Genomic DNA, 11,585 nt, shown 5'->3' with positions numbered 1-11,585 from the left:
TGCCCGCCTCGCGCGCCCGCCGCTGGCTCAGTCTGCGCGTGCAGCCCCGTCCCGTCCCGTCCCGCCCGGGCAGGGCAGAGCCGCGGCGGCGCCGCCCATGCTCTGGCCGGAGAAGCCGTCGGGGGTCGGGGACATGGCGTCCGTGGGGGACTTCCGCGTGCTGAGCGCCAGCGTCCCGGCCACGCGCGTGGAGGTGTCCGTGTCCTGCAGGTGAGCGCGGGGGGGGGCTCCTCGCCGGCGGCTCCTGGGTCCGGCCGGGGTCCTGCGGGCGGCTCCTGCCCGCTCGCAGCAATGGCTCTTTCTGCCGGGAAGTGCCGCAAAGTTTCCTGGCAGCGACTCACGGGGCGGCTTCCTCCTCTCCTGGCGGCGGCTGCGTTTCCTTCGTGCCGGGAGCGCTTTGTCCCTGGGGCTGGTTGCCTCCAGGCTCCCTCTCCCCGCAGTACAGTGCGACCTCCTGGCGGAGAGCGCTCAGCGGCACCTGGAGGGGCGATAGCGCGGGCTCGAACCCTCAGTCCTCCTGTTTTTGGAAACTTCAGGCCCGTCTGGCAGGGGGGCGCGGGGCGCGGGCGCTGCCGGCCGTCTCGGCGCGCGCCTCCCGCGAGCAGGTCGGGACTTGCGCTCGTGCAGGGGCGGAAGCGCGGTCGGGTGGTTGCCACAAAACTGGTTTTCGTTCTCATGGCTACTCGGCTGCAGGGCACCTGCTCTGTCCAATGTTCATAACGACATCCATGGGAAGGTGCCAGGGAAATTCCCCTATAATCCTGACGGCAAACGAAGCTGGGGTGGCAGCAAACGCCTCAGAAGTTAAAAAAACCAAAAACTTTAGGGCACGGGGTTAATGAGTAACTGATTACGATGACTCCTCTGTACTGACATTTATTGGCTAAAACCGCCTAAAGTAAATAGCATTCCAGGATAAAGGACACAAGTGTGAATTGGGGAAGATACTTAAAGTACTTTAAAAAATATTGCTCAGTAATCAGCAACTGCGTTGGTTTTTTGAAAGTGCCTTTAACGGTCATATTTAGAGTAAAATATCTTGAATGACACCATTACTCCCTAAGAGTTGTGGAACCAGTCTGATAACTGGCTTATCATACTGATTTACACATAACAGAACAGTAGTTTGTGTGTGTTTTCAGGCCCATCCATGTGGTGTCCTTTTTAGCATGTTGAGTAATTAGTGTGTTAATCTACTTCCCATTTGCTCATGTGGTGCTAGGAGGCTGCCGGTAGAGGCAGTGTGCTCCAGTCTTTAAATTAACAGACTAGCAGTCAAGACACCTCCTGATTGTTCATTAAATCACTGCATGATCCTGGTCAGGTTGAAGGGATGGGGTGACCAGGTTAGTTTATCTCTGCTTGTTCAGCCTTCCATCTATAAATTGGGGCCCTTGATTTTGCTATGCACATATTGCTTATTTGTGCAAAATTGAATTTGTTTTTAAAATGTTGGTGGATATCAGATAGCATTTTTTTGGCATTTGTTTTCAGGAAGCTTTTAAACAGTAGATACTACCTCTTACCCGCTTTCTAAATATAAAATGTCAGTACAGACATAAATCAAGTGCTGTGCAACTGTTCAGTATCGAACAATTAAGGAAAAGTTCAGAGCACCTATGGGTCTGGTAGAACACAATGTATATGTAGAAGTTGAGGTACCAGAATGCTGTATGCAGGAAGTGCTAAAACAGTTAGCTACTAATTGATATAGCCTTAAGTTTTCAGGGCTATGTAACTGATCTTTTATTGTGTATGCTGTGGTGAAATAACTTACTATCTTAGATGTTTCCCCACTGTACATGTTTAAAAGGAATATTATAAAATTCTTTGGGGAACATTGTTCATTTCCACATACATAGTTCACGATTCACTGTAGCATCTGGGTGCAGAATTTTAGTTGTCCATTAAGGGTGGGGTGCAAGGCATGTGTCATTAATTTATGCTATAAAAGGGAATTTGTGCTCTCAGCTGCTTCAAATTCTGGCAGAGAGCAACTGGCACTTGTCTTGTAGGATTTCAGGTTAGATCCTCAGGGTAGATCTTCTCTACTTTAACCTAATTACAAGATGCACTTTATTCATTCCAAAAATCATCAAGTGTGCTTCTGCATGACACCTGGATTAGAAACCAGGGTTTATGGTCAGTGCCCTTGACATCTGGGTAAGATGTGCTAAATAGTAATCTAGTGCAGTGGGGAGCTAGCCTTTTTTGACAGATGCCCCCCAGATTAGCCTACGCTTTCCTCAAGTGCCACTCCAGACTGCTTCCCCTGCCTAATCTGCCTTCTGTTCCTGCCCTGGGTTCCTTGCCTGATCTGCTGCTCTGCCTTCTGCCCTACCTATCACTTCCTGATCTGTAACATACCACACAGGTTTCCTGTGCCGCTCATGATGCTTATGGTGCAGGTTGACCACCTCTGCTCAAGTGTATGGCTTGTCACAGCTTCATCACATATGCAGGAGGGAAGCGATGGTTGATGCTGTGTGCTTATTTGGCTTCCAGATGCCTATAACCTGATAATCCAGCAGGTCCAAGCTTCATGCTGAGGTCCTCTGGTATGGGAACCAAGGCCCTTCTACACATTACAGGTATTGTGCAGTAATCTAGGTAATTGTGCATTTACCTTAAGACCCACTACACGTGCAAAGTAGCTATAACGTGATGGAAAGTTCCAACCAGCTGTAAAGTTAGACCTAAAAAATGTGTAGTATATAGCTGGTTGCTATCAAGCTTTAATTTGCATGTGTAGCAGGATCTTCCCTGTGGTTGGGAGCCCATCAGCTGACAGGGCTCCCAGCTGCAAGGGTGCATCATGCACAGCATGAAACCCCTGAGCCTTGGGGATTGTGGCTGCTGTGATTTCCCCAAGGCTTGGGTGGGGGTGTGAAGCCCCTGGCCCACATGGGGCTCTTGGTCCCAGCTCCTCAAGAATCAGTTACAGGACTCTTGGTCCTGGCTGCGCGTGGCCCCCACAGCTGGGACCTCCCTCAGCAAAGCAGGCTCCCAGCCATTGAAGCCTGCTTCTTGCCAGTACAGGGGGTGGCCAGAATTGGGCTCCCTGTATGCCGGCTGATCCCACAGTTGCCATAAGTGCATGACAAGAGGTGCATGGCAAGAGGCTCAACTGCATGGATCACACATTAGCTCCAGTTGCACTGTGATTTCTCACTGTGATTTCTGTGCCTTGTTTTAGCATTAGTTTAACTTGGTAATCTTATTGGACTGAATCTTTCACTGGCATTGACCAACACTGTTTGTACTGGTTAAGTCTAGTATATCCTTAATGACTAGATAAAGGGTGTTTATTAATAGTTCAGTATCCTGGATGATGACGTGGAAGTACACACCTCAGCACCTATTCCTGGCTTGACATCACTGCCCTCTGCACTGACTTTTTTTGGAATGATTTCTGGCACTGGGGAGAAGAAGAACAAAGAGGAAGAGGAGAAGGAGAACAAAGAGGAAGATGACAATTAATTTGTTTTAAAAAGTTGTCGGCAGTCCCTTGGTATGAGGATGACAGCCTTCCAGTAGATAGGGAATTCATTGTGAATGCGTAGATGATGAGGGAGGCCCATCCACAATCTGCGTATTGGGTTGTAGACATGGCAAATAGTTCTAGGAAGGAGTTGATCTACCCTGACAATAGGGTAGGGATGACAGTAGCTTGTAGAAAAGAAGTTTGCTTTGGATCCTGATGTCAAGATCATGGAAGACATGATTCTGGGGACATCCAAAGGCAGCACTGGCAGATTTTATCCAATATTGAATATTATAGTGTATAGTTACTTTTTGGAAACGGTGGCTATCTACATATGCTTCAAGGATTGCTCTCTAACTGTATATGGAGGAGTAGCTGGGTGGTAAAGTATCTTGGCTTTTGTGAAGTTGACAGTGAATCTAAGCATTTCATAGGCTTCACGGAAGTAATCAAGAGTGACCTGGAGCTCTTCATTTGAGGTGAGCACAACCAGTTAATGGTAAAGAGATTCCTGTCAATGTGATACGAGATGTTGACTCCAGATGGAAGTATCAGCAGTGAGATGTGAAATAGCTGCAGTATAGATGGAAAAGACTGTTAGTGCAACTGCATGTCCTTGCTTGACTCCAGTTCTAATAGTGAAGGGGCCATTCCTGACTCATTGCTTAGGATGGTTGCCGTAATGTAGTCATGAGAGTGTCTGATGATGGTAACAAATTTTGACGGCATCCATATCTCATCAGGATCTTCCATAGAGTCTCTGTTGGTTGAGTCAAAGGCCTTAAGCCAGTGAAGGCCATGTAAAGATCTCTGTTACTCACAGCACTTCTGCAGCTGTCTTGCAACAAAGATCATAGTTGTTGTACCTCTGAATCATCTGAAATCACACTGGGACTTGGGTAGAATCTTGTCAGCAAGAAGAATTAGTTTCTTGAGGAGAATATGGCTGAAGATCTTTCCAGCTCTGGACAGGAGTGCAATAACATGGTAATGCCTGCAGTCCAGTCTATCTCTCTTCTTGAATATGCTTACAATTCTGGCATTTCTCAAGTTACTGGCACCCTGTTCATGTTTCCAGATATTCATAATAATGGTGTGTAGTTGGTGAGAGAGCTTTTTCCCCATCATGCTTATAAATTTCAGCTGGCATTCCATCAGGACAACATGCTTCTGCTGCTGCCTGCTCTGCCCCCACCCGCCCTGAGTTCAACCCCAGCCCAGCACCTCTGCTGGGAAGAGCCTGGCACCACCCTCAGGTGCCACAGCATTTATTGGCACATGCACACAGCATTTAATGGTGACATTATTGGTCACATCAGTCAAAAAAAGCTGATTTCCTTTTACCAGTGCTGATTCAATATGGACTGATGTATTGGTGTACCTTTTAAAGCTTGGTACTGTCTCCAGGAGTCCTGCAATACCATAGTGAGGCTCCCCCTACCCTCCTGGCAGCAGCGGGGGTGGTGACGTGGAGTTGTGCTGCAGGTCACAAGTGAAGGGCACCAGCAGGGGTAGAGGGGCAGGGGGTTGTGAGTGCTGAGTGAGGGGCCCTTGCAGGGTTGTGGGTGGGGAGTGAGGGTCAATGGCATGTGCAGGGCACTGGCATATCAGGCCTCCTCTGTGCCACAAAGCAGTTGGGGGGACAGCTGCAGCTGGACCCATGTCCTGGTGAATAAGGGGAGCAGGGGGAGCTGTGATTTTTTTTTTTCCATGATAAACCCAAAATCAAATGCTAAAATATATAGGTATTAAAACATTTATAATAAGGATTGAGGTAGTAGTGGTAGGCTTCCAAATTGCTTTAAAATTGTAAATATATCAATAACACATTGTGTTCAACTGATACCTATATAGTGGCATTTCATTTTAATCATGGAAAAAATATGGATTTGGGCTTTTTAAATAAGAGAATTAACAATTTTTTTTCCCCCTTTTAATAAGAGAATTTGGGATTTTTCAACAGAGACTACCAGGAACCCTGGTTATAACTGCCAGGCTAGAGAGAGAAACCATTTGTATTTTGTGCCTCAAAGAAAATGTAAGTGTTCTGTATTCAGCAAGAGAGACTAAGGGACACCATTCCAGAATACATATCAGTGGGCACATCTACATGTGCCTCCCACGAGGCAGTTGTTCCTGCACCATCATTTAGCGCTTGCTTTAGGAACTACTAAATGATGGCTTACTGCGTCATCCCGGAGGTACACAGTTATTTTTAACGGCTACATCGCTGTAGCGACGTGCTATAGTGAGGTAGCTTGTCACTGCAGCAACATGGCATCAGTGTCACGGTTCGTCTGCTGATGCTGTATCACCGTAGCGACTAGCTGCATCACTATGGTGACATAGTGTCCCATGTAGATGTGTCTTATGTGTTGCTTAAGGCACTCTTTGGGGAGATAATGGGTTCTGTTCCCCTCAAGCACAGAGGGGAATTGAGCCTGGATTCCCTCTACATCCTTAGCTCATGTCCGCTAGGATACTAGATGAAATGGGGAATATCTTTTCCTGCAGTCTTTTTTAAATCTTGTGCTTCTTTGTACTTTGCCTATGTTACAAAGAAAAGAAAATGCCTGGAAAATAAATGTTCTGTTCCATAGTAACAAAAAGACACCTTGTTCAAAGTTGGTGGGAGTTGAGAAATATTTTGGAGCCTTGGAGCGGGAGGCCCACAAACAAGTCATTTTTGTTTCCGTTGGAATTTTAAAAAATAAATTCTTTCTTTTCTTTTTTTCTTTTTCTTTTTTGGGGGCAGGGTTCAGCTGTTGAAAAGAAAAATCTGTTATTCATATGCTCCTGTTTCCCAAGGCTGCTAGCACTATTGTCCTTAGTAGTTTATATCACAACATCTTCCCGTTTGAACATAAGATCCTTGAACCAGTGGGCTTTGAATTGTCATGTGCTGAAAGTGGGCATGCCTATCAAAGAGACCAGCTTTCAGATATGGATTTTTTAACAACTGGGATGCTGGGAGAACAGGGACAGTGTTCCAGACTGGTACTTTTTTTCTGTTCTACCCCTCAAATAATAACAGAGACTTGGTGGGAGCTCACATGTCTGGAGCACTGTCATGGATGGGTACAAACTGTTCAGGAGAACAGGCAGGGGAGAAGAGGAGGAGGAGTTGTGCTTTATGTAAAAGAGCCGTATGATTGCTCAGAGCTCCAGTATGAAACTGGAGACAGGCCTGTTGAGAGTCTCTGGTTAGGGTCAGAAGGGAGAGCAACAAAGGTGATGTCATGGTGGGGGTCTGCTATAGACCTCCAGGCCTGGAGGATGTGGTAGATGAGGCTTTCTTCAGACAGCTAGTGGAAGTTTTCTGATCAGAGGTCCTGGTTCTGATGGGAGACCTCATTCACCCTGACATCTGCTGGGAGAGCAATACAACAGTGTGCAAGCAATCCAGGAAGCTTTTGGAGAGTATTTGGCACAACTTCCTGGTGCAAGTGCTGGGGCGGCCAACTAGGAGCTGTGCTCTTCTTGACCTGCTGCTCATAAGCAGGGAAGAATTGGTGGGGAATGTAACTGTGGGTGGCAACTTGGGCAGCAGTGACTATGTGATGATTGATTGGTTGAGTTCAGGGTCCTGAGGAAAGGAAAGATGGAGAGCAGCAGAGTAAGGACTCTGGACTTCAGAAAAGCAGACTTTGACTTGCTAAGGCAGTGACTCCCAACTCTTTTTTTTGCTGTGAGCCTAAATCTAGGTTGTGAACCCCGCTGCTGACTCACTCATGCCTGGCACCAGCCGGGCTGGGATCATGATGGCAACGGTGGCAGTAGCCACATGGACCATGCACCGGGAGAACCCTGCAGGCAGGAGGGGCAGAGCGAGGGACAGAATCCCGGTGACTCTGATTTGGGTCACTCCCCGAGGTTGTGCTAAGGCAATTTATGGGCAGGATCCCCTGGGAAGCCAGTCTGAGGGGGAGAGGAGTCTCTCCCTTGTTGCTGGAGTCCTTCTTGCTGTGGCTGCCCAGAGCCCACGCTGTCCTCTCCACTGCCACTGCTGCCCTGCTGGGTGGCCTGGAGGCAGCACTGGTGGCAGCAATGGCAGAGAGGAGCCATAGAGTAGACTTGGTACAGGCTCTGGGGGGCTGCAGCAAGAGGGCCCAGCAGCGGTGAGGGGGACAAGGCTGCTTTTCTCATGCACCCAACAGTGGCTTCTGCCTGGCTGCCACTGCTGCTGCCACTGCTCATCATGGGTGGGTGAGTCTGGAGCGGGCATGGGGCAGCCCAGGATCAGGGCTGTGCATGTGGGTCCTGGTGATTTTTGGAGTGGGTGCGGGGTGGGCTGAGGCTGAGTACCTGGGTCCCTGTCAGTCTCCCTGGGGCCAGAGCTTTGGCTGGTGGCAGTGACAGCCAAAAGGAGCTGCCACCACCTCGGCTGCCTAAAACTGGAGTACAGCTGTGGAGCCACCCCAGCCCTGCTGCACACCTGGGCCAGATGGGACTCAGGGACCCAGTGGGGGCCGGATTAACTCCCTCCTTGGACTGGATCTGGCCTGTGGGCTGTATTTTGCCCATCCCTAGGTTATCAGATGTGGCAGTATATTCTGTTTCTGATATCCATGGCTGTCTCTCCATGAATTTGAGTTACGTTCCATAGACAGATGTGAAAATTAGCCCATAGAAAGGAACAGAAATTGAAACGTGTAGCTCACTCGTGTTCTCAAGCTTCATTCAGATAACTGCCCTTGTGTCTTGGCTGTCACTTTAAAAAGCCAAGAGTCTTCACTCAGGCAGATTCTTTGATTCCAGTACTTCCTTATCTATTGAGACGAATATTTAAAGGAATTCCAAGACTTGCTAGAAGATTTATCTGTGTGTTATGGAGGCTGAACACAGTATCATATAATCATAGAAAAATAAGGCTGGAAGGGGCCTCAGGAAGTCATATAATTCAGTGGTGTTCAACCCTTATTGTACCAGGACCAATTTGTAAATATTGATGGCCAGTTCCAACCCAGTATATAGTTTAAGTAGAAAGCAGCCCTCTGGCCCTGCTGGTACCTCTCACCCCCAGGCTCCAGCTCCCCAGTGTGTGGGGTGGGGGGCCCCTCAAGCAGCCCCCTGCAGGCTGGAAGAGTTCCAGCCTGCAAGGGAAAACACAGGGTTTCCCACATTTCTCTCCTGTAAAGAAGTCAAAGCAGGAACATCTCTTTCCAAACCATTCCGTTCAAGTGTTTGTCCAACCTGTTCTTAAAAACTTGCAAGGAAGTAGATTTTACAGCATCTCTAGGTAATTTGATCCAATGCTTAAATACTACCAGAGTTAGACCATTCTTCCTAATATCCGTCATACATTTCCCTTATTTCATGTTGAGATGGTTACTACTTGTCTTTCCCTCCGGACTCAGAATTATTTGCCATCTTTTTTTATAGCGACCCGTCACATAATGGAAGTTTGTTATTAAATCCTCCCATGGTCTTTTCTTCTCCAGGCTAAGTAATCCCAGTTCTTTCAGCCTTTCTTTTATAAGTCATTTCATAAAGCTCTAATAATTTTTCTTTGTTTTCTACCTCCCCCCCCCCACCTTTTTTTTCCTATTTTTCTACATGTTTTTTGGATGTGGTACTGCATGTGAGACCTCATCAGTGCTGAACATAGTGGAAAAATCATTTCTGTGCACCCCTGTGCATGCCTAGAAGAGGCATTACGTTAGTTGGACCCAGCTCACCCAATGTCTGTATAGATTGGGCGCTTTAGGGTGGGGGTTTGGCGCTTTTGTTTAATAGCTGATTGAATTGGCTTCAGATAAAAGCAGCAAAAAGCCCTGCTGAAGTGCCCAATCTATACAGGCATTGGGCGAGCCAGGACCAACTAACACATCGCTTCTTCTGGTAAAGCATGGGGTTTTTTTCATATCTGTCAGCAGGCAAATAGTCTTTTATTTGTGTGGAGGAAAAATGTAAGTTTGGAACTTGGGAAAGAGCATTCTTGTGCTTTTATTCAGAAGAAGTTAGGGCTAGCTGATCTTGGGAAATACTGGCAGGACTCTGAAAGGCTAGTTTTTGTAACCCAGTGTGCAAGAAAAATGACTTGTCTTTTTGTTCTGACTTCAAATAATATGGTCAATTTTTCTTATTTAATTCTTTTCTCCTATGTAATAAATTGGTTTGTTGGTATTCCATACTAGCTCATTCTTTGGAAGGAGAGACCCAAAATTCTTTCACAACCAAAAGAGAAACTACTTGGAGCTGGCAGAGGTCTCCCTGCTGCACCTGCGGGGTCTGGCATAAAGGCAGTGGAGCTGAGGCTTGCAGTGATGAGTTATCCCAGGGCAAACCTTGGCCTGTTCCTTTGAACAAGCAGTGGTGCATCAGGGAGAAACTTGGGGTTCCCAGGAGTTCCCTATAGACAGGTTTGTGATTATCACTTTTGTAACTATAGGTCTAGAAGCATCTCAGATTGGGCACTAATCATTCAGATGGTTCAACTTTAGTGGATACTTATGCAACATTTGGCTTAAATCTGGATATTTTAATTTTGTAATTTGTAAAATAAGTTTAGTTCTTTTGTGTATAAGGAATTATTTGAGGAAAAACTCAGTAATGGGTGAAAGGCATGTGGATGCTAGAGTGATAAGCACAATAGAAAAGCTTGTCAAGGCAATACAATTTTTCATAGTGTGCGTGGGAGCCATATATTAAATGAAGAGGATAAAAAAAAGTTTTAAGCAGCTATTTTAATCCCTAAGCACCATTCACAATGCACATTGAATAAGGCTAGAGGTTCTGTGGAAAAAATAGTATGCAATCATGCAAGTAAAAACTATAAGACAAGTGCCTACTCATAAGAAAGCAGAATTATGTAGCGTGGGTAACATTTTTATTTTGGTGTTTCATAGTATGTGTGTTTATTTCTCAAATTAAAAAAAAATGCTTTTTTTTTTTTTTTACTGTAATTTACATGAAAGTGAGCAAAAATTATTGGTAAACCATTCCTGAAGTTTTATTGGAAAATTATTACAGCTCACTTTCACAGCTGTTTTAAAACTATTCATATAATTGAACTTGAGAAAAAAGTGTGTTTTTTCTTAACCAGAGTAGACCAAGAATGAGTAAAATGTTTACTCTTCTGGTTACCTAATTAACTTTCACCACCTTTCCTGATGGAAAAGGTATCATGAAGTATTTTACAGCTGTGCTGCCCTCTAGGGACTGAATCAAATTCAACACAAATGGCAATCAGGCTCTTAAAAATAATTTTCAGGGGAAATGTACGATTTCCTTGAAACATAAGAGAGAGATTATTTATGTGTAAAATCGGTATTTAGTGAGTATAAGGAGAATATTTAAGTGAATGATGGAATGTTGGGGGGCATTAGCAGTAACAAAGAGCCCTGAATTATTAGTGGATTGGAGTAAAAGAAATAATGTGCCATTTTAATAGTACAGAGTACAAACTCATGCACTGAGAACTGTTGCCAAGATGCTTTACTATAAACCAGAGGAGCTTATGAAATGGAGGCATCGGAGGAGGGAAAGTATCTCAGTGTAGCAGTTGAGTACAGGATGACACTGAGCTGCCAGTATGATATAGTTGTGATAAAGGCTAATGCAAATCTTGGAGGTCTTAGCTAAGGTACTTTTAATGGAAACCAGCAAGTTTTTAGTACCATTGGGAATGCCTTGTCGTGATGTTGGGCACAGTTTTTTATGGACAATCCTGATCCCAAAGATGAATTTAAATTGGAACAAATACAGAGCAAAGCTGTTAAGAAGACCTGGAAGACTGGAGAGCTTGGTAGATGGTGAAAGAACTTGGCTTGCTCTGTTTGTTTGTTTTTTTTTAACTTCCTAACTCTTGAATGTTTGACTTTTGTAAATTTAATAGTCCTTACATCCATGATTCTTATTCAGGGTGCCTTAAGATCCTTTCAAGGGTGCTGCCGGCTGTTGTGCAATGTTAGGTGTGCAAACATGATTCATAAGATAGTTTCTAGGGTCGGAAGGGACCTGAGTAGATCATCTAGTCTGACCCCCTGCCATGGCAGGAAAGAGTACTGGGGTCGAACGACAAGGTGTTCATCTAACCTCCTCTTAAAGACCCCCAGGGTAGGAGCCAGCACCACTTCCCTTGGAAGTTGGTTCCAGACCC

The 11,585-nt window shown here is 45.8% G+C and overlaps 1 protein-coding gene across 5 annotated transcripts in view; it reads left to right on the top strand.

Moving 5' to 3' along the window:
* The first annotated feature begins 23 nt into the window (after positions 1-23).
* CPNE8 (copine 8) overlaps positions 24-11,585 on the top strand; it is a 293,497-nt gene continuing 281,935 nt past the window's right edge. For 2 of the 5 annotated variants that reach the window (XM_019543525.1, XM_019543524.1), the window contains exon 1: positions 34-210. In XM_019543525.1, the coding sequence (XP_019399070.1) occupies positions 98-210 (113 nt within the window). In that variant the 5' untranslated portion in view covers positions 34-97. Of the gene's footprint in view, positions 211-11,585 lie in introns of all 5 variants that reach the window. The other 3 variants (XM_019543523.1, XM_019543522.1, XM_019543521.1) reach the window with 3 other exon arrangements.

The sequence above is a fragment of the Crocodylus porosus genome, unplaced genomic scaffold, assembly GCF_001723895.1.
Source record: "Crocodylus porosus isolate Cpor-Errol unplaced genomic scaffold, CroPor_comp1, whole genome shotgun sequence".
NCBI classification, from domain to species: Eukaryota; Metazoa; Chordata; order Crocodylia; family Crocodylidae; genus Crocodylus; species Crocodylus porosus.
Note: the sequence above shows the minus strand (reverse complement) of the source record. Positions and strands in the feature narration are given on the sequence as shown.